This window comes from Macaca fascicularis, chromosome 1, assembly GCF_037993035.2.
Source record: "Macaca fascicularis isolate 582-1 chromosome 1, T2T-MFA8v1.1".
NCBI lineage: Eukaryota > Metazoa > Chordata > Mammalia > Primates > Cercopithecidae > Macaca > Macaca fascicularis.
This window is the reverse complement of record NC_088375.1, coordinates 1,517,173-1,544,915: the sequence shown is the minus strand read 5'-3', so window position 1 is coordinate 1,544,915 and position 27,743 is coordinate 1,517,173. Positions and strand designations below refer to the sequence as shown.

The window sequence follows — 27,743 nt, the reverse complement described above, 5'->3', positions numbered from 1 at the left end:
TGTGCATGTCTTTGTTCTCAAACAGCAGCCATGGCCATAAGAATAAGCAGAATACCTACGGCTTACTAAGACTCCCTTTCATGTAGCTCCTATCCATTCTACAGATGGAGAACGTGAGTTCCAGGAAATTTGTTTACCAGACCAATTTATCCTAGGATGGTACAGAATGGGAGTTAGTGCTGTAAAAATGGAAACCTTTTGTGTTACCATATTTCTGTCATTCAGTGCCTAAAAACTAACATGGACCTACTTGAGCATTTGAGGATTAATGCGCTTATTTGTGAGTAATCAGATAAGAGAAACAAAGGTTTATTTCAGTAGCTCTCAAATTTTAGTAGGAAACAGGAGGACTCCACCCCCGAGAGTTTCTGATTCAGCAGATTTGGATCTTGAGAATTTGCATTTCTAATAAGTTCTCAGTGATACCCATGTTTCTGGTCAAGGACCAGCAATGGTGGAACATGCTGCTTAGTGCCTTTACTGGTCCATGGATTGGCTGGGGTGGCATCACCTGGGAACTTGTTAGAAAGGCAGAATATTGATCCCAGTTTGAAAGAGTCAGAATCTGCATTTTAACAGGATCCTCAGGCGATTTGCTTACATGAGAAAGTTTTGGAAGCAGCACTTTGGTACATAGGTTCTCAAATACGAATTAGATAAATCATAAATCTGAAATGGGGTGTGTGACATTCCTGCTTGTAATATATTTTTCTTATGTTTATGATTGATAAATAAATAATACAAAACTTATAAATAATTATAAAGCACTCCAGACTCCTGAGTTCTGCTGCTGGTTAACAGTCAATTAAACTTCCTCAGTACTGATTTCCTCATTGGGATAAAAAAAGAGTTGGAATAGGTGAGCATATAGTTTCTGATTTCAGCAAATAGATTTTGTGTTGGTTGGAAGCTGAAGAAAATCAGCCACCTGTGGTATAAATCCTTCAGCGGGAGACATCATGAATAAGCTATTTCAGTCTCCTGACAGCCACGGCTCAGAGTCAGCTGTTAGCTAATCTCCTGCCGCTGATATTGTGGCCTTGAAATTATCACTAGAACCAGCTTGTGCTTTGTGGCTCTGGTGGGCAGCGTAGGGGAGGAAGTGGGGGACCAGATGCTGGCAACAGGTCTTCCAGGCCCTGCATTTTCCCCATTGTCATGTTAGTCTTTGAGTTGACAACCAGAACAACGGCTTCTTAACCTACCCCAAATAATTTTGATAACCTTCTATTCTCATCCTTTTTTTTCCCTTTTTCTTTCCCATCTTTTCTTTGGAAGTATCAGACCTCTGAGGAAAGGCTATTGACATTTGATCTGATTATCATTGCCAGAGCCACAAAGAGAAATTTTATTTCTAGTGTTGTTTTTTTTTGTTTTCCCCAAGAAGAGGCTTTCTGTTTGTATGTTTGGAAGAGGAAAACATATTTGGAATCTTGAGATCTCAGATCTCCATAATGAACAGTTTGCCTAAGAAATCATGAATCCAGATTAATCATTTCTATTCCAGCAAAAATGCAACTCTCTTATTGCCATTCTTGTGTAATCTTATTATTATGCTCATTTCGGAGGAATAGGGAAGTCTTTACCTTGTTTTGTCCTGCGATACCAGAATTTCCTTGAAAGCAAAGTGAACCTGGATAGATTCACTCTCATGTTTCAGCCTGATTTTTTCCCACTGTATGTCCACATGTGTGTGTGTGAGTGTGTGCGTGTGTGTGCACATGCAGGCACACACACACACGCACACTCACACTTTCCTTTCCGCCTCCCCTTTCGAGCTCTTCCTGCCTTCTCTATCATGCGCAGGCCCCTGGTAGCTCGTGGTTGGCAGGAGCACGAACCCGTGGTCAGATGCAACGTCCTGCCTCATGCATTTTCCTCTTGGTGCTTTGGTCAGAACTTCCCCAAGTGGAGTGAAACTCAGGAGCTGAGAAACCGAGTCACTGTGAAAAGATGGGAAATTATCTCCTGCGAAAACTCAGGTGAGTCTTAACTCTTGGTGCTGCCTTTCTTGGGAGAAAGAGAACAGAGATAAGGAGGCTGAACATACGCATTTGTAATGGTGAGGTACATTGTGCTTCTAGAAGGTTGAGCCTGAAGACAGCATCCTCTAGGAGCACACAGTGACGCCCCATTGACTCCTTCTCTTGCCTTACTCTGGGACCATGATAGGTTGCCAGATGTAGAAAACAAAAATACTGGATGCTAAGTCATATTCAAATTCCAGAAAAACATTTTTTTTAGTATGAATGTGCCTCATATAATATTTTGGGCATTATAACATGGGTTGTACTTTACTAAAAAGTTATTCATTGTTTATCTGAAATTCAAATTTAGCAGTGCATCCTGTAATTCATCTGGCAACCGTATACAATTGTCACGTGAATTTTTGTGCTCCTCTTTTTCTTCATGAGAGTGTAGAGCTTAACTTTCCATCCATCAGCTTTGTGGGTTGGTATGAGAATGAACAGTCAGGTCCTTGCAAATTATGGATGCAGGATATGCATTTGAATGCTTCTGACTTTAGTCACACCTTTTTTGGTAATGTTTAGCCTTACACTCTTCTAATACTTCATAATTTATAGAATGTATACAGATGACAGGCATTATTGTTCTTACATCTTGCTTAATCTTAAATGATGGGTTCTACAGCATCCCACTCCTCTGTCCACTCTCCTAGTCCCCTTCCAGACAATCTTGCATAGGATGTGACTACATTGATAGACCCAAGGCAAAACTCTCATCATATCACTCCTGTGCTCCAGTGGGCACCATGTAGAAACATGACTGGACAAAAAGGATATGACCTAACGCTAAGAGACTGAGTGGAAAATCCCAGCAAGTCTTGTTCTGTCTGTTTAGATTCTTCTTGACCTCTCTGTGCAGTTTCCTTACTTATGGGTATGGGGCAGAACATTCTCTGGAATGGTGGCTTATGACCTTCGGTCAAACAAAATAGGTCAGAGAAGCTGTCTTTATGAGGTAGCAGATTGTCTTCCCCACACCTGATGGTTCATGCTGTCTCCTTTCACCAGGTTAAATAGCTCAACTGTCCCTTGACTTCTTCATTTAGTCTTTCAGTAAATCCCTATTTCTTAAAGAGTTTAAGGGTGGCCGGGCATAGTGGCTCACGCCTGTAATCCCAGCACTTTTGGAGGCTGAGGCGGGTGGATCACGAAGTCAGGAGATCGAGACCATCCTGGCTAACACGGTGAAACCCCGTCTCTGCTAAAAATACGAAAAATTAGCTGGGCATGGTGGCGGCGCCTGTAGTCCCAGCTACTCGGGTGGCTGAGGCAGGAGAATGATGTGAACCTGGAAGGCAGAGCTTGCAGTGAGATGAGATGGCGCCACTGCACTCCAACCTGGGCGACAGAGCGAGACTCTGTCTCAAAAAAAAAAGAAAAAAAAAAGCTTAATGGTTCATGGATGGAGTGGGCCCATCAAGGTTCAGGATGAGCATGAGTCTGGGCAGTAGATGGAGGAAAAATGACACAATTGTGCTGAGAGGTAAATTCAATTATTTACCCTGAAGAAAAAATGCTTCCCTTCTTTTAAAGTTAACCAATATTTATGGAAAGCCTAAGTAAGACAATGGTCTTGGTGGCAAGAAAAAATTAAACATGGAAGGAAAATGGATATGGAGGCAAATTTTAAAAATGGATAGGCCCCTTCAAAGAACATCATACTTAATCACTCTGACTCAGCTTTAAAAAAATAGGCATTACGTGGCTCAGATAATTAAAACTGAGAGAGAATTAAAACTTGCCAAGGTTGCCTTTGCTATAAAATTATGAATGTAACATGTAATTTATGATGTCAAGTCATCCGTCATTTCCATTACACCACAATGTCTTCTTTTTAAGATAAGGCAGGTGCTAATATGTTCTAGGTAGAAGCACAAACAGTGCACTGTAGAAATAAAAGGAAGGAAGGAATGGAATTCTGATTTGGGATAGCAGGAAGGAAGGACATGTTTGAGGAATTGCCATTTGGATTGTGCTGTAAATGTTAGGCAGACTTACAAAGCAGGAAAAGATGGTCCAAGCTGAAGGGACAACCTGTGAAAATGTATGAGTTTCAAGTACACGGTATTACTGTCAATAATTGGAGCATATTGTTCAGAGATGACTCCAGTAGCAGAAGAAGTTGAGAATGAAGTTGGGGGTCTGATAATGAAGCGCCTTCAAAGGCACGTACCAAGTGGTAAAGCAGTGAACATTTATAAGCTGGAGAAAAATGCAGTGTGGCATGTATTTCAGGAAGAAATGTCTATGCTCAGTGAGTATGGAGGAATGACACAGAGAGAAATAGACAACAAGCTCTTAAAATATACCAAAGAAGATGCAGGGGCAAAAGGAAAACTTCCCTTTTGTTCCCTGAAGGTTCTCTGAAATCAGTTGAGAAAAGGCAGATTAATAGGACAAAAGTCATACAAATTTATTGATCATCATTTTATGTGACACAGGAACCTCAGAATGAAGACGCAAAGATGCAAAGGAAACTGTCCATTTCTATGCTTAGGTTCAACAAATTTTGGCTAGCCATGTAGAAATATGATTGGACAAAAAGGATATGACCTAATGCTAATAGACAGAGTGGAAAATCCCAGCAAGTCTTGTTCTGTCTGTTTAGATTCTTCTTGACCTCTCTGTGCGGGTTCCTTACTTATGCGTATGGGGCAGAACACCCTCCGGAATGGCGGCTTATGACCTTCGGTCAAACAAAGTAGGTCAGATAATGTCTTTATGGCCGGTTCTTACCAGAAAGATAGAGGGAAAGTTAGAGTCATCTGACTAATTTTATGGCTGGCTTTGGGGAAAAGAGGTTCTGGTTTCTATCAATCACCTTGGGGAAGAGGGATTCTAATTTCTATGGCTAGCCCTGGGTAGGAAAGAGTTGCCACAGAGAGGAGGGCAGGAGAAAGAGAGCTGCTTCTGAGGCTTTTATTTTGGAGTATCATTTTCTGAGCCCCAACAAAGAGATGGTAAAGAGCTGAAATTCATTAGGAACAACCAACACGAACAGGAAATTCAGTGAAGGTAAATGCATTCCCAAGGAGTCACCTTGGTGTGTGTCAGTCATTTGGATCACAGATGTGGTGTTAGAGAAGGCTGGAGAATGGCCTTTAGAACACGGATGCAGAGAGGCTCCTGTTGCCCTGACCCTGCTTGTCAGAGGCCTGTTACCTTGGGCAATACCTAATTTGCAGCCTGATAATTGGCTGCAGATGAGTCTGGGGAAGGTAGCTGCTGCTTTCTAGCCTCTGACTAGCAAGAGGGTGAAATAAATGTTGACATCGCCCATGGGCAGTGTCCATCACATACCTTCTTTAGTCTTTATTTCAAAATTCATTTAGTTCTTTGAAGATTTTATCCTCCCATATAAATTTATACACAAATTCTGAATTTGTGTATTGTATAAAAAGTGCCAATTTGAATTTTGATTGGAATAACATTGTGACTATAGAGATCTATTTGCACATTCTTCTATGTTTATGCTGATAAACTATATATATATATATATTTTTTTTGTTTGTTTTGTTTTTTGAGACGGAGTCTCGCTTTGTCACCCAGGTTGGAGGGCAGTGGCGCAATCTCAGCTCACCGCAACCTCTGCCTCCCCGGTTCAAGAGATTCTTCTGCCTCAGGCTATGGAATAGTTGGGACTACAGGCACGCACCACCATGCCCGTCTAAGTTTTGTATTTTTAGTAGAGACGGGGTTTCACCATATTGGCTAGGCTGGTCTTGAACTCCTGACCTCATGATCCACCTGCCTCGGCCTCCCAAAGTGCTGGGATTACAGGCGTGAGCCACCACGCCTGGCCTATGAAGATATACTATTAATACACCAGTCAAAACAATTATTTATAACCACATTTATTCAAATCTTCTTTAATGTATTCTAATAGAACTTTAACTTTTTGTTTTTCTTTTATTCCTTGTTAGATAGATTTCTAGATACCATATGCAATAGTAATAAATCTATGAATGACATTTTTCCTAGCCTGTTATTGTTGGAATGTTACTGAATTTTGCAAGATGACTTTGTATCCACTAGCCTTGTTGAATTTCTCATTTTTTTTTCATGGCTTTTTAATCCTACTGGGTTTACATAGTTAATATATCATCTATAAAATTAAAGATTTTTCTATTCTTTTTTGTTTCTTACAAATCTTATAGGTATCTTTATCATGTTTTATAGCATAATTATGTTTAACAATGTCAGAATTCTTAGGCATCATTGTCTTGTAACTGATCATAATAATTTTTTTCTAAATTTGTTTTCATTAAGGTTGTTGTGTATTTTTGACATTTATATTTGGCATTTATGTTTTTGGCATATTGCCTCTATCAAAATAAGGAGATTCTACTTTTTAAAAAAATATGTAGAGATGAGGTTTCACTATGTTGCCCAGTCTGGAGTGCAGTGGCTATTCCCAGATGCAATCAGAGTGCACCTCAGCTTTGAAATCCTGGCCTCAAGTGATCTTCCTGCCTCAGTCTCCCAAGGAGCTGGGATTACAGGCATGCACTACTGCACCCAGCTCTTCTGAAGGTTTTTATTGTTAATAAGGACCAAACATTATCAAATGCATTTTTAAACTATTGAGATAACCTCATGAGTCTTCTTAGACTTCTACAGTGGTTAATTGTGTTAATAAATATTTTTGCTAATTACCTTTTAATTTCTGTGATAAAACCCATTTGATTGTGATGTGTGCAATTTTACCATAGTTTGAGATTTAGTTAACTTATATTTTATTGAGGATTATTGCATCTATTTTCATGATTGAATTGGACCTGTGATTTTTTAAAATTTGATTTATTTCATTTGAAATGAAAGTTTACCAATCTCATTAAATGAGTTGGCATCATTTTACATTTTTCTACTTTCTGAAACATCTTATATATGAGAGAGTATATTTGTCACTTGAAGTTTGGTAAATTGTGTATGCAGCTGTGTAAGCTGGAATTTTTTATTATTGATGGTATTCATGTGTCAGTTTTTTATTTCATTTTTTCCAAGATATTATTCATTTTAAGCCATCATGTTTATTATAAATAATTCTTCATCATGTTTGTTATGTCTGTAATACTTATTCTGAACTTTCTGTTTTCATTATATTTTTGTCTCCATTCCTTATTTCTTTAGTTGGTCTTTCCAGACTTTTGCTATCTTACTGATATTATTCTAAGATATAGTTCCCTATCATATTTATTTTTACCCACAACTTTCTTGTTTCCTTTTTCTTCTCCCAATTTCTTAAGATAAATGCTTACTTGGTCATTATTAGTCATTTATGTTTTCTTATGAATGTATTTTAGCAAGCTATTTTCTTCACACTTCACTTTATCCTTCAAATAGTCTTGTGTAGCTTGCATTATTATTTTCTTCTGTGTTTTTAGAAAGTTCCTTTATGATTCCCTGTTTAACATAAGGATTATTTAGAATATTACTTATACCTAGACATGTACACTTTTGGTTATAGCTTCTTGGGTTTTAATTTTACTGCTTGATAGTTGGAGAAATCGTGTGCAAATTGCTGATTTTGGGGGATGTTTATTAAGACTTTCTTTGTGGAGTTATGAAGTCATAAGTCAACATCCAACATTTAGAAAGTTTAAAAATAAGAAGAAAAAACCCAGAAGGTATAAAAAATTACTCATAATCTTAATTATTTGGCCAAGATACTTTTGAAGCTTAGTAAAATACCTATTTTTAAAAACAACGGAGTATCAGTTGATTTATTAATTCGGTCAACAAATTTTTGTACATCACCTATGGCCTGATATTATCTGAATTCCTCTGGATTAAGAAAAACACTTTTTACTTTATTCACAGTAGAATTTAGTATCCAGTTATGTTCAATAATATTAATGATGTGGAATTCCAATTAGGTCCGTACTGATGCTAAGTACTTTCCTGTCTTGTTTTCAACTTTAAAATACAAACATCCTTTAGATGTATAAGTCAATGAATCACTAATAACCCCAAGGACAACTATTTTACCAAATTCTTTCTTTATTGACCAGTTTAGGAAGATGGAATCATGAGAAAACTGAACTCCAGGAAAAGGGATAGAAAGGAGACACTTAAATTACTTTTTACCTGATTTACAATCTGCACTATTAAATAAACATTACATCCAGATTTGACTGTGATTGAGACTATTATACAAAATCTCTACATCAGCAACTGATTCTATAAAAAGCCCCCTCCTCTGTAAATTGATATTCCTTTATGTTTAACAAATATATTCTTTGCTTAGTGGCCTTGTGTGTTGATATCTAGCAATGTTTCTTGAACGTATACATATGAGCTCTATTCAGGGAAGGCACTTTCTCAGCGTTGGTTCGAAATCCCTTCCTTGAATCCTGCTGGTAAGCAGAGGTGAGGCTCTTACATGCAAAGCTATCTAGAAGCAGAAGGATAGACCAGCGCTCCAGAGGTGATAACAGAGGAAAAGAAAACCGTGAAAGAAATGCTATGTTTGGACAACTGGTGGAGTAGAAAGTTTGATTAACCAAGTCACAAACACAAGCAGCTAACTATTGTGTTAACCATGCAAATCACCTGATTTCTCTAACTTCATCATTTAGTGTTTGCCTGATTATCATAAAGATGATGATAACTGATGGCAAAACACCAAGAGTAATATGAAAAAATCAGCTTTCCTGAATGTATGTAAAGATCCCAATGTCTTATCTGCACATGAATGGCCACATGCAGCAGGGCCCCGAGAAGCCTGTTGTGGTTCAGCGGGCAAGACTGCCAGTCCTCATAGTCTACAAAGGTGTGTACAAGCAGCTCAGCTTGCCTCAGGTTGTTGCAGAAGTGGCGCCTCCCTGTTGTTAAGGTCTTTCTAGCTTCTTGGGAGCTCTCACCTCTTCTGGAGATTCAGGAAGTTTGCATGTCGGGTCACAATAAATCCAAAGACTGAGAGAATCAAAAGTCAGACTATGGGCATTTTGTCCCATCAGAGGCCTGGTTTCTGTGGTTAAGTTCTGAAATGCATTCTATCTGGGACTGCTTATTGATTTTGAAGGAAAGGGAAGTTTGTCAAAAAGAAAAGGCAGGTTTGGTTTTAATGGTACAGACAGAGAAGAAGGTGAAAAATGTGGAGGGCAGTAACAATCTCTCTTTTTTCTTATGTGTTTCCATATAGTTGCCTGGGAGAGAATCAAAAGAAGCCCAGGAAAGGAAACCCAGATGAGGAAAGAAAACGGTAAGAACAGAGCATATCAGAGTCTTTTTTTTTTGTTTTCTCTGAGATTACTTCCAGAGTCTGTGCCCCACTTGAACTAACACCTCTCAGGGCCACTGTAACAGAGTTCTTTGGTGATTACCCGCATGACCTGGCAGCAGGTTAGACACTGACTCTGTCTAAATAAGAAAGACAGGGTGTTAGCCACGTGTTTTGTTTCTATTGATTATATAATGTGAGTGTAGAAACATAAAGATAGAATAAAGGATGTCTGGTTTTGGTTGGTTATATGCAGTGGCCGTATTTCCCACCTTTTCCTCACAAGTAGCCAGAATAATCTTTGGAAAATGTGTCTCATTATGCCTTTTCCTTGCCTGAGACCATTCAGTGGTCCTTCACTGCATTCAGAATAAAATGCAAACTCTTCACCAGGGCCTACAATTCTATCAGGATTGGATTCTGCATCTCTCCCATGTGGTTCCTCACCCTCTACCTTCACTCACTATCTTATATGCTTTCTCCTTTTATTTGATGTTCTTCAAGCCACCAAACTCAGCCTCACTTTAGGGCGTTTCTACAAGCTGGTCTTTTACCTCACAATTAAAACAAATTTCCATATTAGCACTTGGACTGATTGATAACATCTCCTCCTGGAGATGCTGGCCCTCATGCCCTTCTCTGAAAGATTATGGAGGAACTTTGCTTCGGCACCCCATGGTTTTATGGCAGTAGAAACTGCCTATATTTGTTGTGGCCTTTATCTCAACTTGTAGCTCTATATGTTGTTTGAGCTGTTTATAGTCCACTTCCTTCATAGACCATACGCACTTTAAAGTCACATCTGTTTCACTTGCTATTGTATATCTGTTGCTCAACCCTCACAAGACACTCAATGGAAAAAAGATAAAAAAGGCAGTGGAAAAATGGTAGATATCTAGATGTTGATATCTTGCCTCAGCTTAGATGAACAGAAACACCCTGTCTTGTTGGTTAACCATAGGTTTTTCATATTTTTGCACTAAGCTCTTTTTTAATCATTTCATCTCAATGTCTTGGTTTCTGTCTCTGAGATGGCTTCTTCTTCTCTTCCATGGTATGAAGGGGCAGAGGATTGAGGAGATGAGCCAGGTATCTGTTGGTGATGTGAAATGATGTTTGCAGGCATCAGCCCCCTCCTAAATGTTTGAATAACACTTTCCTGCCAAAGGGGAGAGTTGGCTTCATGAGTCAGCCCTCAGGGACAGTGGAGTTGGCTATGCCTATCTTGTGACCCTGTCTCATGCTCTCCCCACTCCCCCCACTCCCCTTATGGTTTGTAGCTGGAGAGCAGATAGCAATGATTTGGTAATGTTATTGAACCAAGGTTCTTTTATCAGCTGCTGTGAATCAGTTCTGTATAGCGTCTTTTAAAGTAGACTTTCAATTTAGGCATTTGCATTAGATGTTTAATTTAGGCATAAACTAGTCATTTAAACTAGGCTTTTGTTTCATCATGTCTAAGGTGAGATCTGCACTAGATGTCATTCTCTAATATTTTTCTGTTAAAGGAACTGAAGTGTTAACATTTTCAAATACCAGCAAGTCTTTATTACAAGCAGACAAGAACTAAATGTAGATAAATTAAATGTCGTTAGGGTTTTCTCATGCAAGAAAATTTTAGGAGCACGACTCATGGAATTTTCACTAGTCAGCATGGTGAGGAAGATCTGAACCATTTTACCATTCTAGTCAATTGCAGTCAAATATGTGTTTCATGCGGGCTGAGAAGTCAGTTTCCTTTTTGGCTAATTTCACAGGATGATGTCTATTGAATAAAGTTGGATCTTCTATATCTTCCTGAGTCAATTTTGATTATTAGATTCTTACCAGAATATTATTCATTAAAACATATTTACAGAAAGGACAGTATGAGCTCTTTCAAGTCACTTAACTTTTAAAATGTAGGCTTATAGCGGTATAGCACAGTAAAATTCACCCTTATATATACAGTTTGATAAGTTTAGGAAAAACATACACAGTCATGTAATCACCACAATCAAGATACAGAATATTCCTACCACCCCTCCCTTTCCCTTCAACCCCTGGCAACCACTGATCTGATTTCTGTTTTGCATTTTTTTCCAGGATGTCATAGTATCATTGCTTTTATCTTTATTGCATTCTTATTTTTGCTTTCCTTAGTTTTTTAAATTATTGCTATTCTAATTGTTTTGAATTCAAAACTTAAAAATTTTGTTCTCAATTTTTCTTGTTTAGGGATGGAAGCATATATGAATATAAACTTTCCCTCTAAATAATATTTTACCTGTATCCTATGTGTAATTAAAGGAAATACTATTATTATCTAATATTTTGTAACTTTTAATTTATTCTTGGACCTGAGTAGTTTTTCAATTTCAAATATTGTTTTATAGTCTTAAATATAATTTAAATTTTATTTCATTGTTACCAGTATCTGTGTGGCCTGTGTTATTTCTGCTTTATGGATTTTATTAAGGTTTTCTTTGTCCTATATGTTAACTTTGAGACAAATTACTTACATTCTGTAAATTTTGGGTTCTTCATATGCAAAATAGCCTTAAAATACTACAATTTTAGCTTGTGTATATGGAAAAAGAAATCACGGCCTATTTCATCAGCATGATGGCTGTCTGACACCAACACTCAATACATACTAGCTGGTATCTGTGCACATCATGATGTGCCTAAACTTTGAAAATCTATTATGTAATCTTTTGTTCAAAGATCATAATTTTGAAATTTGTCTGCTAGAGAAACATTATTATGTATTTCAGATATTCACTGTCATTATTTTTCCTACTTGTTATCAGCTGAGAGAAATTAATCTACTGGTTTATTTAAGTTACCTTTCATGTTTTCTTTTTCTTTCTTTCATATGGATTCTAAATAGTTTTGTGTGTAGCAATTCATGACGGTATTAGGTGTTTGTTGGTTTTAATCTCTATCATGCCATCTCCTGTCCAGCTCGTTTTCTGAAATGACAGTCTTGCTAAAGTCTTCATCTTCCGGAGTGTGAGAAGATCCCTGTGACAAGAGATCAGAGACACCAGGGGACATTGCAGGCAGCTTCCTCTCGGATAGGGAGGATAGAGGGACGTCCTGTTTCATTAGTATGGCCTAGTCCAGTTCCCACATATCAGTCTGTATTCATTTACTAAGGCTCTCAAGCAAAGTACCATAGACTGGGTGGCTTAAAGAACCAAAATTTTCTTTCTCACAATTACAGAGACTGGAAGTCTGAGATCAACGTGTTGGCAGAGGTGGGCTGTTTTGTGAAGTCTGTCTTTGGCTTGTCAATGACTGTCTTTTCCCCGAGTCTTCGAATGGTCTTCCCTCTGTGTTATGACTGTGTTTAAATTTTCTGTTCTGACAAAGACACCAGTCATACTGAAACAGGGCCCAATCTTATGACCTCGTTTTAATGTAATTACCTCTGTTAAGATCCTATCTCCAAATACAATCACATTTTGAGGTTCTGGGGATTAGGACTTCAACATGTGGATTTTAAGGGGACACAATTTAGTTCATGAGAGATGTCAAGAAAATCTAAGAGGATTCCTAGAAATCCAGGAATTCCTGCCACTGTCTGGAAGTTCCCAGTGGGCACAGCATGCAGAATTGTTCCACTGTATTTAAGACAGAGTGGACAACCAGTAGGTGCTGATAATCCACAGCCTGGACTTAGACAGGTTTGGATTTTGTGGCTAGAGCCTCAGAATGACAGATAACCGAGTGGCCGAATTCTTCATTCACCAACTGCTTTGTTACATAACTTCGCATTTTACAAAGTTCAAATGTGGTTGTGCAGTAATGTTTGCTTTATTTCTTTCCTAAAGACCTCATAGGTTTTAGATTATCTCAGTACTAAGACATTTGACAATACGTTTTCTTTCCTTGGAGAGTAATACAGTTCTTGGATCGTATCTTTCTCCTCACAACTTAGTGAGTGTAATTCCACTCTGTGGCTGTGGAGCTGGGCCACCTTAAGCGGCTTTCCTGATGACTTGGTTTTACATACGTTTTCCCCATGAAAATTCAAAAACTCATTATTTGTTCCCTACTCCCACCCCCTAATAATGTATTATTTTCGTTTATACATATGTCTTTATTTTAAATTTTTTTCTCATCTTTCTTGAGCTGATTGAAAAACAAAAATTGTACATATTGAAGGTATACAATATGATGTTTTGATGTGTATATATGGTGAAGTGATTACTACTATAAAGTACATTAACTACTTAATATATTTATTATCTCACACAGTTACCATTGTTTTTGTGTGTGATGAGAATGCTTGAGATCCACTCTCTTAGCGAATTTCAAGCACATGTTGTCACTGGCTATAGTCACCATATCTCAGTGTTCCGTGCCATTTGTTTTTCCCCCTGTGAAGTCAGTTTTCAGATTTAAGTATTTATTTTATGACTTTTCTCTTGTTATACTTTTGTTTCATTTGTTTAGATCTTTTTTTTTTTTTGAGACCGAGTCTCGCTGTTTTCCCCGGGGCTGGAGTGCAATGGCGCAATCTCGGCTCACTGCAACCTCTGCCTCCTGGGTTCCAGCACTTCTCCCGCCTCAGCCTCCCAAGTACCTGAGACTACAGGTGCACACCATCATGCCTGGATAGTATACACCTTTTTTGTACAGACAGGGTTTTGCCATGTTGCCCAGTCTGGTCTCAAACTTCTGGGCTCAAGTGATCCACCTGCCTTGGCCTCCCAAAGTGCTGGGAATACAGGCATGAGCCACCATACCTGGCCTATTTTTAAAAGTGATATAGCTAGCATACTTGTACATATTTGGGTGGTACATGTGATATTTTGATAAATGTATACAATGTGTAATGATTAAATCAGAGTACTTGTGATATCCATCTACTCAAACACCAATCTTTTCTTTGTCTTGGGAATATTACAATTCTTCTAGCTATTTTGAAATGTATAATAAATTATTGTTAACTATAATTTTCCTCACCATGCTATCAGATACTAGGACTTATTTGTTCTAGCTAACTATATTTTTGTACCCATTAGCTAACTTCTCTTGATTCTCTCCTCTCCCATTAATGTTGTTTTAATTTAACATAAAAATGTTATTCTCTACAATTGTTTTCCTGGTTTAGGCCAGTCCATTTTCGTTCTCCATTTATTATTGTTAATTATTATTCACAATAATTATTAGTAATTATTCCAATAATTGTTCCTTCTCCATTTATTATTGTTAATAACTATTAACAGTAATAAACAGATATTATTTTTCTGCTTCTAAATATTGTTTCTGCTTTTTTTGTTTTGCTTTTGTTATGCAGTTCATCTTTGTAACTTTGTGCTTAGTATTCTGAATGAAAGTAGATAATTTGTGAGATAAAATTGTGTGTATGCGTGTGTGTTTAAGGAGGGTGCAGAAGAGAAACAAGCTATGGCTGTGACTGAACCAAACTGAGGGCAGCTCACCCGGTGCTGAAAAGCCAAAAACATCCACACTGAGGGTTGCAGCAGGACCAAGGATACATCTATTTGCAGGTCACCAAGCAAGGAGAATCGGTCCCTCAGGCTTAAGACCTGTCCTCTTCAATGGCTGACAATCAAGGGTTTTAAAAGGCGGGGGTAAATTTCCAGAAAGCGGAATTTACAGGCAAAATTGTAAATCAATACATGGAGATTATAGTTGGTTTGGCCTAAAAAGTTGAGATACCTTGAAGCTGAGGGGGAAGGGTGCCTTATGGGTCATAGGTGGAATGAAAGATTCTTTGATTTGCTATAGTTTAAGGAAGCAAACTTTGTCTAAAAATGTGGAGTCAAGAGAAAGGAATGCTAAGGTCTGGCTCCTGGTCATGACTTTCTCTGGCTCCTCAGGAAGAAATGTAGACAAAGCCTGGCAGTGAGAGTTCAGTCCTCAGTGCCCCCGCGCCTGAGGTCTGTGTGCCAGAGGATGCATGTGGTGGAGGTCCAGGTTTCCTCCTGCTGATCAGGCTGCTCATTTACTTCTCAGGGCTGGCCAGGCGCTGGAATTTCCCTTGAAGAAACTCACGAGTTTTCTTTATTTCCTTGCTTGTGGGTGCCCAACAGACTTCCAAGAGGGGTCTCTGCTCTGTTGCAAAATCCAGGCGGTGATTGTGGCATGTCGTTTTAGAATACTTCCTCACAAAATATTCTTCCCTCAGCCCAGGCACATCTCTATACTGTGTAACTGGCTGTCCTTGAGGCGGGCAGCTCATTACGAGTTATATCCTTTTTTCATATTTCCCCTTAAATTTAGGAGTCTGATCGACAGACAAATAAAAGGTGATATGCTGGCAACCCCATCTCCTCACTACCGCCTTTGAATCCTCTTTATTGTGTAAATTGTGTCCCTTTAAAAATAATCTCTATTTCTTTCATCACTGGCCCGCACTTATTATTTTTATTTTATTTTATTTTATTTGGAGATGGAGTCTTGCTCTGTCACCAGGCTGGAGTGCAGTGGCACGATCTTGGCTCACTGCAACCTCCATCTCCCTGGTTCAAGCAATTCCCCTGCCTCAGCCTCCTGAGTAGTTGGGACTACAGGCACATGCCACTGTGCCCGGCTAATTTTTTTTTTTTTTCGTATTTTAGTAGAGACGGGGTCTCACCGTGTTGGCCAGGATGGTCTCGATTTCCTGACCTCATAATCTGCCTGCCTCGGCCTCCCGAAGTGCTGGGATCATAGGCATGAGCCATTGCACCTGGCCACCACACTTATTAATGTCTATTACCGTAAAGTTTTAGTTAGAATTTGTAAGACCCTCTCATTTACCTTTAAGGATTTATACACCCTCATCAAGAATAGCAGAAAAGTAAATTTCAAAACTTTCAATTTTCTCTCTTGAATTGTCCTAAATTTCATTATATTATACGTATGTTTTCCATGCATGTGATAGTATATCTGATAAGCTAATAATTCACTTAGCTTTGTTTGGAGCTTTGTTTTCCACTTTTCATTGTTTATCTAGATTTTTGTGGTTTTTCAAAAAAGGCTGGAGTAAGCAGCCTTTTAATTGTATTTAATATTTGCATGGAAAATCTAACAATGGCCTTAGGTTAAGGGCAACCAAATGCTTTGAAAGGCATTTCAGCTTGGGAGAACCTGGAGTATCTCATGTTAACGATCTCTTTCCTTGTAGGCAGGAAATGACTACATTTGAAAGAAAACTTCAAGATCAAGATAAGAAAAGTAAGTCATGGTTGTATAATATTTTTCATAGTAGGGAAGTGCAAATTTAAGCATCCAATTAGCAGACACTCTTGAGCCTATTGTAATAACAGATTGCAGAAGAGGCTGCTTGGAGTTCTTACTCTTTCATAAAATTGATCACATCATTCTTGGTATTAAAGTAATATTTGTATATTATTTTTTGAGAGACATTTAAGAAATGCCTGTGGAAAGAAGTTAACCAAAATTCTACTGATTTTAATTTGTATATTGGTGTTCTAAAATAGGGCCTCTGAATATTAGCAGGTGATAAAAAGTGTGTTTTTTTTTTTTTTTTTTTTTAGATGGAGTCACACCCTGTCACCCAGGCTGGAGTGCAGTGTCGTGATCTTGGCTCACTGTAAGCCCCCGCCTTCCGGGTTCAAGCGATTCTCCAGCCTCAGCCTCCCGAGTAGCTGGGATTACAGGCAGACACCACCACACCCGGCTAATCTTTATATTTTTAGTAGAGATGGGGTTTCAGCATGTTGGCCAGGCTGGTCTCAAACTCCTGACCTCATGATCCACTTACCTTGGCCTCCCAAAGTGCTGGGATTACAGGCATGAGTCACCACTCCTGGCCCCTAAAAAGTGTATTATTTTGTTCTCAAGAAGTTGAAAGAAGTTGGTGGTGCACTCCTGTAGTCCCAGCTACTTGGAAGGCTAAAGTAGAAGGATTCCTTGAGGCCAGAAATTAGAGTTCAGCCTGAGCAATGTAGCAAGAGCCTGTCTTTAAAAAAAAAAAAAAAGAAAAAAGAATTTGCTCTGTTTGCCATAGTATCTAGGTATAGTAATCATGTAATTACTCAAAATTGACAGTTATGAATAACAGGGCTCAGCCCCTGTGGACAAGTATATCTAAAGGAAACTCTGTTTATTTTTACCCCCAACTTTATTGAGGTATAACTGACAAATAAAAATTGCCTATATTCAAGGTGTGCAATGTGATGATTTGATATATGTATACACTGTGTAATGATTACGACACCAAATTAATATATCCATCACTATACATAGCTACCATCCTGTATGAATGTGGGGACATAAGGGCACTTGAGATCTATTCCCTTAACCAAATTTCAAATAAAGAATACTATGTTGCTAACTAACAAACAATGGGGAAAGGATTTCCTATTCAATCCATGGTGCTGGGTTAACTGGCTAGCCATATGGAGAGGATACAAACTGGACCCCTTCCTTACACCATATACAAAAATTAACTCAAGATGGATTAAAGACCCAAATGTAAAACCCAAAACTATAAAAACCCTGTAAAACAACCTAGGCAATACCATTCAGAACATAGGAATGAGCAAATATTTCATGATGAAAACATCAAAAACAATCGTAAGAGAAGCAGAAATGGACAAATGGGATCTAATTAAACTAAAATATTTCTGCACAGCAAAAATAACTAACAAGAGTGAACAGACAACTGGTCACAGTCACTCATGCCTGTAATCCCAGCACTTTGGGAGGCTGAGGTGGGCAGATCATGAGGTCAGGAGATTGAGACCATCCTGGCTAACATGGTGAAACCCCCTCTGTACTGAAAATGCAAAAATTAGCTGAGCGTGGTGGCTTGTGCCTGTAGTCCCAGCTACTTGGGAGGCTGAGGCAGGAGAATCGCTTGAACCCAGGAGGCGGAGGTTGCGGTGAGCCGAGATAGCATCATTGCACTCCAGTCTGGGTGACACAGTTAGACTCTGTCTCAAAAAAAAAAAAAAAAAAATTAGTAGTGGATTTCAGATTCACACATATGTAAATTGCTTCACCATTCACAGATGGAATCAACATGAATCTGCATATTTGTATGTAACTTGAAATAGTTACTCGTGTTATTTCTGTACCTACCTCTATAGTGAGTGTTCATTTTAAAGAATTGTATAATTTTCCTGTAATATTTACATAAAATTTGTATCTTAAATTTGCAGCTATAATCATTCTTTCTTTATGCTTATTATATTGCATTGACAGCACGTTTATGAACGTTTTATTACCAAATTTTGAAATCCATTTTATTCAGTACATTAATGTGCTTTATTTGCAGAAAGAACATACTATTGATGGTATCTCAGAACACATGTTCTTTCTTGATTTTGTCACTCAGTCTTGAGAACTTCAATTATAAGATGGGGTAATGTCAGATGTTTCGATAATAGGCCTCTGCAGTTTTATTATTTCTACACTCTGTTTTTTTCACCTTTTCCTTCAATCTGTGATGGTGCAAAAGTCTCACAATGCTTTCCTTTCTTTCTTTCTTTTGTTAATACTCCAGGCAAAGAAGTTTCATCCATTTCTAATCAGGTAAGTAGAAAACAAAAAGCAAGACAAAAGAAAAACACAAACTTTTACAAACTTTTATTATGTTTGTCTGATAAATGTCAAAATACAGATGATTTATTCAAGAGTAGCATCTGTCTTCCTTCATTTGTAATTTCTAAATGTACTTTTAGAAATCGTTCATATTTTAAATAATTTATATGGCCATTGTAATACAGAAATGAAAGGAAATAAAAAATCAAAAAGTATTTTAACTGATCTAGATGAGTAGCAAGTTCTTATTGTTTTGGCCTCAATTCTGCTGAAGTCTAATTTTATTTATTTATTTATTTTATTTATTTATTGAGACAGAGTCACACTTTGTCATCCAGGCTGGAGTGCAATGGCACAATCTTGGCCCACTTCAACCTCCGCCTCCTGGGTTCAAGTGATTCTGGTGCCTCAGCCTCCCAGGTAGCTGGCTTTACAGGTGTGCACCACCACACCTGGCTAATTTTTTATTTTTAGTAAAGACAGGGTTTTGCTGTGTTGGCCAGGCTAATCTCGAACTCCTGGCCTCAAGTGAATCCACTAGCCTCTGCCCCACAAAGTGCAGGGGTAACAGGCATGAGTCACTGTGTCCAGCCTATTATTTTAATTTTCAAAGCTATTATGACAAAAACAAATGAAATTAAGTAAATTTATACTTATAAACTGACCACCATAAAAGATTAATTATTTTTAGCTTTCCACATTCCCTTTCAAACCTTATATCCAGGAATTAGCATTTACATTGACAAGTATGGTGGAAACTATAACATGGAAAAAAGTTTATTCCTTTTGATACTACACCATAAAATTTTTGTTGATTTAATTAGTACATATTAATGTTTTTATTTTTTCTTTCCTTCACTGTCTATGCAATTGAAAATGTGCATAAACTCATTTTTTCTTAGTATTTTATCTTATAAAAATTATAGTGAATAATGACTTATTCATTACTTACTGAGATCTGATTGTTGCATACATTGCATCTCAGTATGTGTGACCTAAAGTATAGAATTGCTTTTTCCCTAGATATTTAGAAGCCTAATAGCATCCTTCTTTCCTTTTTTATTATTCAAGGTAAAATTAAAGCATAATTAGTAGAAGCTTGGAGTGCAGTTTATGCTGCTATAATGAGGTCTCTAAGACACCAGGGCTTGGAGCAAGGGCTTTTTTTTTTCTAGAAATATTTCTTACATTATATATATTTTATTTATTTATTTATTTTTACTTTAAGTTTTGGGATATATGTGCTGAACGTGCAGGTCTGTTACATAGGAATACATGTGCCATGGTGCTTTACTGCACCTATCAGCCTGTCATCTAGGTTTTAAACTCCATACCCATTAGGTATTTGTTCTGATGCTTTCCCTCCCCTTGCCCCCCACACCCCAACAGGCCCCAGTGTGTGATGTTCCCCTCCCTGTGTCCATGCGTTCTCATTGTTCAGCTCCCACTTATGAGTAAGAACATGCCATGTTTGGTTTTTCTGTTCCTATGTTAGTTTGCTGAGAATGATGGTTTCCAGTTTCAACCATGTCCCTGCAAAGGACATAAACTCTGTGCAGAAGCCCTTTAGTTATACCCCATGTCCCTATAAAACACATGAACTCAGTCTTTTTTATGGCTGCATAGTATTCCATGGTGTATATGTGCCACATTTCCTTTATCCAGTCTATCATTGATGGGTATTTGGGTTGGTTCCAAGTCTTTGCTATTGTAAATAGTGCTGCAATAAACATACGTTTGGATGTGACTTTATAGCAGGATGATTTATAGTCCTTTGTGTAGAATGATTTATAATCCTTTGAGTATATACCCAGTAATGGGATTGCTGGGTCATATGGTATTTCTGGTTCTAGATCCTTGAGGAATTGCCACGTTGTCTTCCACAATGGTTGAACTAATTTACACTCTCACCAACAGTGTAAAAGAGTTCCTATTTCTCTGCATCCTTGCCAGCATTTGTTGTTTCCAGACTTTTTAATGATTGACATTCTAACTGGCATGAGATGGTATCTCATTGTGGTTTTGATTTGCATTTCTCTAATGACCAGTGATGATGAGCTTTTTTTCATGTTTGTTGGCTGCATAAATGTCTTCTTTTGAGAAGTATCTGTTCATATCCTTCACCCACTTTTTGATGGATTTGTTTGTCTTTTTCTTGTAAATTTGTTTATGGTCCTTATAGATTCTGGATATTAGACCTTTGTCAGATGAATAGATTGCAAAATTTTTCTCCCATTCTGTAGGTTGCCTGTTGACTCTGATGATAGTTTTTTTTTTTCTTTTTTTTTTTTTCTGAGCAGAAGTTCTTTAGTTTAATTAGATCCCACTTGTCAGTTTTGACTTTTGTTGCAATTGCTTTTGGCATTTTAGTCGTAAAATCTTTGCCCCTGCCTATGTCCTGAATGGTATTGTGTAGGATTTCTTCTAGGGTTTTTATGGTTTTAAGTTTTATATTTAAGTCTTTAATCCATCTTGAGTTAATTTTTGTATAAGGTGTAAGAAAGGGGTCCAGTTTCTGTTTTCTGCATATGCCTAGCCAGTTTCTCCAGCACCATTTTTCAAATATGGAATTCTCTCCCTATTGCTTGTTTTTGTCAGGTTTGTCAAAGATCAGAGGGGTGTAGATGTGTGGTGTTTTTTGTGAGGCCTCTGTTCTGTTCCATTGGTCTATATTGGCATACATATCTGTTTTGCTACTAATACCATGCTGTTTTGGTTACTGTAGCTTTGTATTATAGTTTGAAGTCAGGTAGCAGGAAGTCTCCAGCTTTGTTCTTTTATTATTATTATTATTATTATTTTGCTGGGTTTTGTTATATTTCTTTTTTATTATTATTATACTTTAAGTTCAGGGATACATGTGCAGAACATGCAGGTTTGTTACATAGGTATACATATGCTGTGGTGGTTTGCTGCACCCATTAACCCGTCATCTCCATTAGGTATTTCTCCTAATGCTATCCCTCCCCTTTACCCCTACCCCACAACAGGCCCTGATGTGTGATGTTCCACTCCCTGTGCCCATATGTTCTCATTGTTCAACTCCCACTTATGAGTGGGAACATGCAGTGTTTGGTTTTCTGTTCCTGTGTTAATTTGCTGAGAATGATGGTTTCCAGCTTCATCCATGTCCCTCCAAAGACCATAAACTTATTCTTTTTATGGCTGCATAGTATTCCATGGTGTGTTTATGGTACATTTTCTTTATCCAGTCTAACATTGATGGGCATTTGTGTTGGTTCCAAGTCTTTGCTATTGTGAATAGGGCTGCAATAAAAATACATGTGCATATGTCTTTATAGTAGAACAATTTATAATCCTTTGGGTATGTACCCAGTAATGGGATTGCTAGGTCAAGTGGTATTTGTAGTTCTAGATCCTTAAGGAATTGCCACACTGTCTTCTACAATTTACACTCCCACCAACAGTGTTAAAACATTCCTATTTCTCCACATCCTCTCCAGCATCTGTTGTTTCCTGATTTTTAATGATCACCATTCTAACTGGCATGAGATGGTATCTCATTGTGGTTTTGATTTGCATTTCTCTAATGACCAGTGATAATTAGCTTTTTTTCATATGTTTCTTTGGCTGCATAAATGTCTTCTTTTGAGAAGTGTCTGTTCATATCCTTCACCTACTTTTTGATGGTGTTGTTGTTTTTTTCTTGTGAATTTGTTTAAGTTCTTTGTAGATTCTGGATATTAGCACTTTGTTAGACAGATAGATTGCAAAAATTTTCTGCCATTCTGTAGATTGCCTGTTCACTCTGATGATAGTTTATTTTGCCATGCAGAAGCCCTTTAGTTTAATTTGATCCCATTTGTCAATTTTGGCTTTTGTTGCAATTGCTTTTGGTGTTTTAGTCATGAAGTCTTTGCCCATGCCTATGTCCTGAATGGTATTGCCCACGTTTTCTTCTAGGATTTTTATAGTTTTAGGTCTTATGTTTAAATCTTTAATCAAACTTGAGTTAATTTTTGTATAAGGTGTAAGGAAGGGGTCCAGTTTCAGTTTTCTGCCTATGGCTAGCCAGTTTTCCTAACACCATTTATTAAATAGTGAATCATTTTCCCATTGCTTGTTTTTGTCAGGTTTGTCAAAGATCAGATGGTTGTAGCTGTGTGGTGTTATTTCTGAGGCCTCTGTTCTGTTCCATTGGTCTATATATCTGTTTTGGTAGCAGTACCGTGCTGTTTTGGTTACTGTAGCCTTGTAGTATAGTTTGAAGCGAGGTAGCATGATGCTTCCAGCTTTGTTCTTTTTGCTTAGGATTGTCTTGGTTATATGTGCACTTTTTTGGTTCCTTATGAAATTTAAAGAAGCTTTTTTCTAATTATGTGAAGAAAGTCAATGGTAGCTTGATGGGAATAGCATTGAATCTATAAATTACTTTGGGCAGTATGGCCATTTTCACAATATTGATTCTTCCTATCCATGAGCATGAAGTGTTTTTCCATTTGTTAGTGTCCTCTCTTATTTCCTTGAGCAGTGGTTTTTAGTTCTCCTTGAAGAGATCCTTCACGTCCCTTGTAAGTTGTATTCCTAGGTATTTTATTCTTTTTGTAGCAATTGGGAATGAGAGTCCACTCCTGATTTGGCTCTCTGTTTGTCTATTATTGGTGTAGAGGAATGCTTGTGAATTTTGCACATTGATTTTGTATTCTGAGACTTTGCTGAAGTTGCTTATCAGCTTAAGGAGTTTTTGGACTGAGACTATGGCATTTTCTAAATATACAATCATGTCATCTGCAAACAGAGACAATTTGACTTTTTCTCTTCCTATTTGAATATGCTTTATTTCTTTCTCTTGCCTGTTTGCCCTGGTCAGAACTCCCAATACTATGTTGAATAGGAGTAGAGAGAGAGGGCATACTTTTCTTGTGCTGGTTTTCCAAGGGAATGCTTCCAACTTTTGCCCATTCAGTATGATGTTGACTGTGGGTGTGCCATAAATAGCTCTTATTATTTTGAGATAGGTTTGATCAGTACCTAGTTTACTGAGTGCTCTTAGTATCAAGGGATGTTAAATTTTATCGAAGGTCTTTTCTGCATCTATTAAGATATTCATATGGTTTTTGTCATTGATTCTTTTTATGTAGTGGATTACATTTGTTGATTTGTGTATGTTGAACCAGGCTTGCATCCTAGGGATGGAGCCGACTTGATCGTGGTGGATAAGCTTTTTAATGTGCTGCTGGGTTTGGTTTTCCAGTATTTTATTGAGGATGTTTGCATTGATGTTCTTCAGGGATATTGGCCTGAAATTTTCTATGTTTGTTTTGTCTCTAGCAAGTTTTCATATCAGGATGATGCTGGCCTCATAAAGTGAGTTAGGGAGGAGTCCCTATTTTTCTATTGTTTGGAATAGTTTGGGAAGGAATAGTACCAGCTCCTCTTTGTACCTCTGGTAGAATTCAGCTGTGAATCTATCTAGTTCTGGGCTTTTTTGGTTGGTAGGCTAATTAATTACTGCTTCAATTTCAGAACTTGTTATTGGTCCATTCAGGGATTCAACTTCTTCCTGGTTTAGTCTTGGAAGGTGTATGTGTCCAGAAATTTATCCATTTCTTCTAGATTTTCTAGTTTGTTTGTGTAAAAGTGTTTATAGTATTCTCTAATGGTGGTTTGTATTTCTGTGGGATCAGTGGTAACCTCCCCTCTATTATTTTTTTAGGGTGTCTATTTGATTATTCTGTCTTTCTTCATTATTATTCTGGCTAGTGGACTATCTATTTTGTTAATCTTTTCAAAAAATCAGCTCCTGGATTCATTGATGTTTTGAAGGGTTTTTCACATCTCTGTCTCCTTCAATTCTGTTCTGATCTTAGTTATTTCTTGTCTTCTGCTAGCTTTTGAATTTGTTTGCTGTTGCTTCTCTAGTTGTTTTAATTGTGATGTTAGGGTGTTGATTTTAGATTTGTCCCACTTTCTCCTGTTTGCATTTAGTGCTATAAATTTCCCTCTAAACACTGCTTTAGCTGTGTCGCAGAGATTCTGGTATGCTATGTCTTTGTTCTCATTGGTTTCAAAGAACATCTTTATTTCTGCCTTCATTTTGTTTACCATTATGTAATGGCCTTCTTTGTCTCTTTTGATCTTTGTTGGTTTAAAGTCTGTTTTATCAGATTGCAACCCCTGCTCTTTTTTGCTTCCCATTTGCTTGGTACATCTTCCTCCATCCCTTTATTTTGAGTGTATGTGTGTCTCTGCATGTGAGATGGGTCTCCTGAATACAGCACACCAATGGATCTTGACTCTTTATCTAATTTGCCAGTCTGTGTCTTTTAAATGGGGCATTTAGCCCATTTACATTTAAGGTTAATATTTGTTAAATGTAATTTAACAAATATTATTATGTGTGAATTTGATTTAAGGTTAATATTTGTTAAATGTAAATTTAAGGTTAACCTTTAAGGTTAATATTTGTTAAATGTAAATTTAATAAATTTACTTTTATTAAAAATTAAATTTACATTTAATTTATATTATTTATATTAAATTACATTAATAAATTATAATTTATATTATTTATATTAATTTACATTAATACATTTACATTTATTACAAATTAAATGTAAATTTAACAAAGATTGTTATGTGTGAATTTGATCCTGTCATTATGATGCTAACTGGTCATTTTGCTCATTGGTTGAGTGGTTTCTTCATAGTGTTGATGGACTTTACATTTTGGTTTGTTTTTGCAGTGGGTGGTATTGGTTTTTCCTTTGTATATGTAGTGCTTCCTTCAGGACGTCTTGTAAGGCAGGCCTCGTGGTGACAAAATCCCTCAGTATTTCGTTCTCTGTAAAGAATTTTATTTCTCCTTCACTTATGAAGCTTAGTTTAGCTAGATATGAAATTCTCGGTTGAAAATTCTTGTCTTTAAGAATGTTGAATATTGGCCCCCACTCTCTTCTGGCTGTAGGGTTTCTGCAGAGAGATCTGCCATTAGTCTGATGGGCTTCCCTTTGAGGGTAACCCAACCTTTCTCTCTGGTTGTCCTTAACATTTTTTCCTTCATTTCAACCTTGGTGAATCTGACGATTATGTGTCTTGGGGTTGCTCTTCTCAAGGAGTATCTTTGTGATGTTCTCTGTATTTCCTGAATTAGGATGTTGGCCTGTCTTGCTAGGTTGGAGAAATTCTCCTGGATAATATCCTGAAGTGTGTTTTCCAACTTGGTTCCATTCTCCCCGTCACTTTCAGGTACACCAATCAAATGTAGGTTTGGTCTTTGTTCACATAGTCCCATATTTCTTGGAGGCTTTGTTTGTTCCTTTTCATTCTTTTTTCTCTAACCTTGTCTTCATGCTTTATTTTATTAAGTTGATCTTCTATGTCTGATATCTTTTTTTCTGCCTGATCAACTTGGCTATTGATACTTGTGTATGCTTCACGAACTTCTCGTGCTGTGTTTTTCAGCTCCATCAGGTCATTTATGTTCTTCTCTAATCTGGTTATTCTAGTTAGCAATTCCTGTAACCTTTTTTCAAGGTTTTTGCTTCCTTGCATTGGGTTAGAACATGCTCCTTTAGATCAGAGGAGTTTATTACCCACCTTCTGAAGCCTACCTCTGTCAATCTGACAAACTCATTTTCCATCCAGTTTTGTTCCCTTGTTGGCAAGGAGTTGTGATCCTTCGGAGGAGAAGAGTCACTCTGGTATTTGGAATTTTCAGCCTTTTTGAGTTGCTTTTTCTTCATCTTTGTGGATTTATCTACCTTTGGTCTTTGCTCTTGGTGACCTTTGTATGGAATTTTTGCATGGTAGTCCTTTTTGTTGATGTTGATGCTATTGCTTTCTGTTTGTTAACAGAAAGGTCCCTATTCTGCAGGTCTGCTGGAGTTTGCTGGGGGTCCACTCTAGATTCTTTTTGCCTGTGTATCACCAGTGGAGACTGCAGAACAGCAAAGATTGCTGCCTGCTCCTTCCTCTGGAAGCTTTGTCCCAGTGGGGCACCTGCCAGATGCCAGCTGGAGCTCTCCTGTATGAGGTGCCTGTCGATCCCTGTTGGGAGGTGTTTCCTTGTCAGGGGGCATGGGGGTCAGGGACCCCCTTGAGGAGGCAGTCTGTCCCTTAGCAGTGCTTGAGCACTGTGCTGGGAGATCTGCTGCTCTCTTCAGAGCTGACAGGAAGGAATATTTAAGTCTGCTGAAGCTGCGCTCATAGCCTTCCCTTCTGTAAGCCCCTGACTGGGGCTGCTGCCTTTCTTTCACAGATGTCCTGCACAGAGAGGAGAAATATAGAGAGGCAGTCTGGCTACAGTGGCTTTGCAGTGTTGGGGTGGGCTCTGTCCAGCCCGAATTCCCCTGTGGCTTTGTTTACACTGTGAGGGGAAAACTGCCTACTCAAGCCTCAGTAATGGCGGACGCCCCTCCCCGCACCAAGCTCAAATGTCCCAGGTCGACTTTGGACTGCTGTGCTGGCAGCAAGAATTTCAAGCCAGTGGATCTTAGCTTGCTGGGCTCCATGGGGGTGGGACCCACTGAGCAAGACCACTTGGCTCCCTGGCTTCAGCCCCTTTTCCAGGGGAGTAAACCGTTCTTTCTCACTGGTGTTCCAGGCACCACTGGGGTACGAAAAAATCTCCTGCAGCTAGCTCAGTGTCTGCTTGAATGGCCAGTCAGTTTTGTGCTTGAAACCCAGTTTTATGCTTGAAACCCAGGGCCCATGTCGTGTAGGCACCCAAAGGAATCTCCTGGTCTGTGGGTTGTGAAGAACATGGGAAAAGCGTAGTATCTGGGCTGGATAGCACTGTCCCTCAAAGTATGGTTCCTCATGACTTCTCTTGGCTAGAGGAGGGAGTTCCCTGATCCCTTGCACTTCCTGTGTGAGGTGACGCCCCACCCTGCTTCTACTCACCCTCTGTGGGCTATACCCACTGTCTAAACAGTCCCACTGAGATGAACTGGGTACCTCAGTTGGAAATGCAGAAATCACCCACCTTCTGTATTGGTCTTGCTGGGAGCTGCAGACCGGAG

The 27,743-nt window shown here is 38.2% G+C and overlaps 1 protein-coding gene across 4 annotated transcripts in view; it reads left to right on the top strand.

Annotated features, from left to right (window-relative positions):
• The window catches only part of GCSAML (germinal center associated signaling and motility like), a 55,687-nt gene that overhangs the window by 22,633 nt on the left and 5,311 nt on the right, over window positions 1-27,743 (top strand). For 2 of the 4 annotated variants that reach the window (XM_045390610.3, XM_074020619.1), the window contains 4 exons: window positions 1,807-1,982; window positions 9,172-9,231; window positions 16,376-16,425; window positions 18,722-18,750. In XM_045390610.3, coding sequence (XP_045246545.1) covers window positions 1,954-1,982; window positions 9,172-9,231; window positions 16,376-16,425; window positions 18,722-18,750 — 168 coding nt within the window. In that variant the 5' untranslated portion in view covers window positions 1,807-1,953. The remainder of the gene's footprint in view (window positions 1-1,806; window positions 1,983-9,171; window positions 9,232-16,375; window positions 16,426-18,721; window positions 18,751-27,743) is intronic. The other 2 variants (XM_074019755.1, XM_045390605.3) reach the window with 1 other exon arrangement.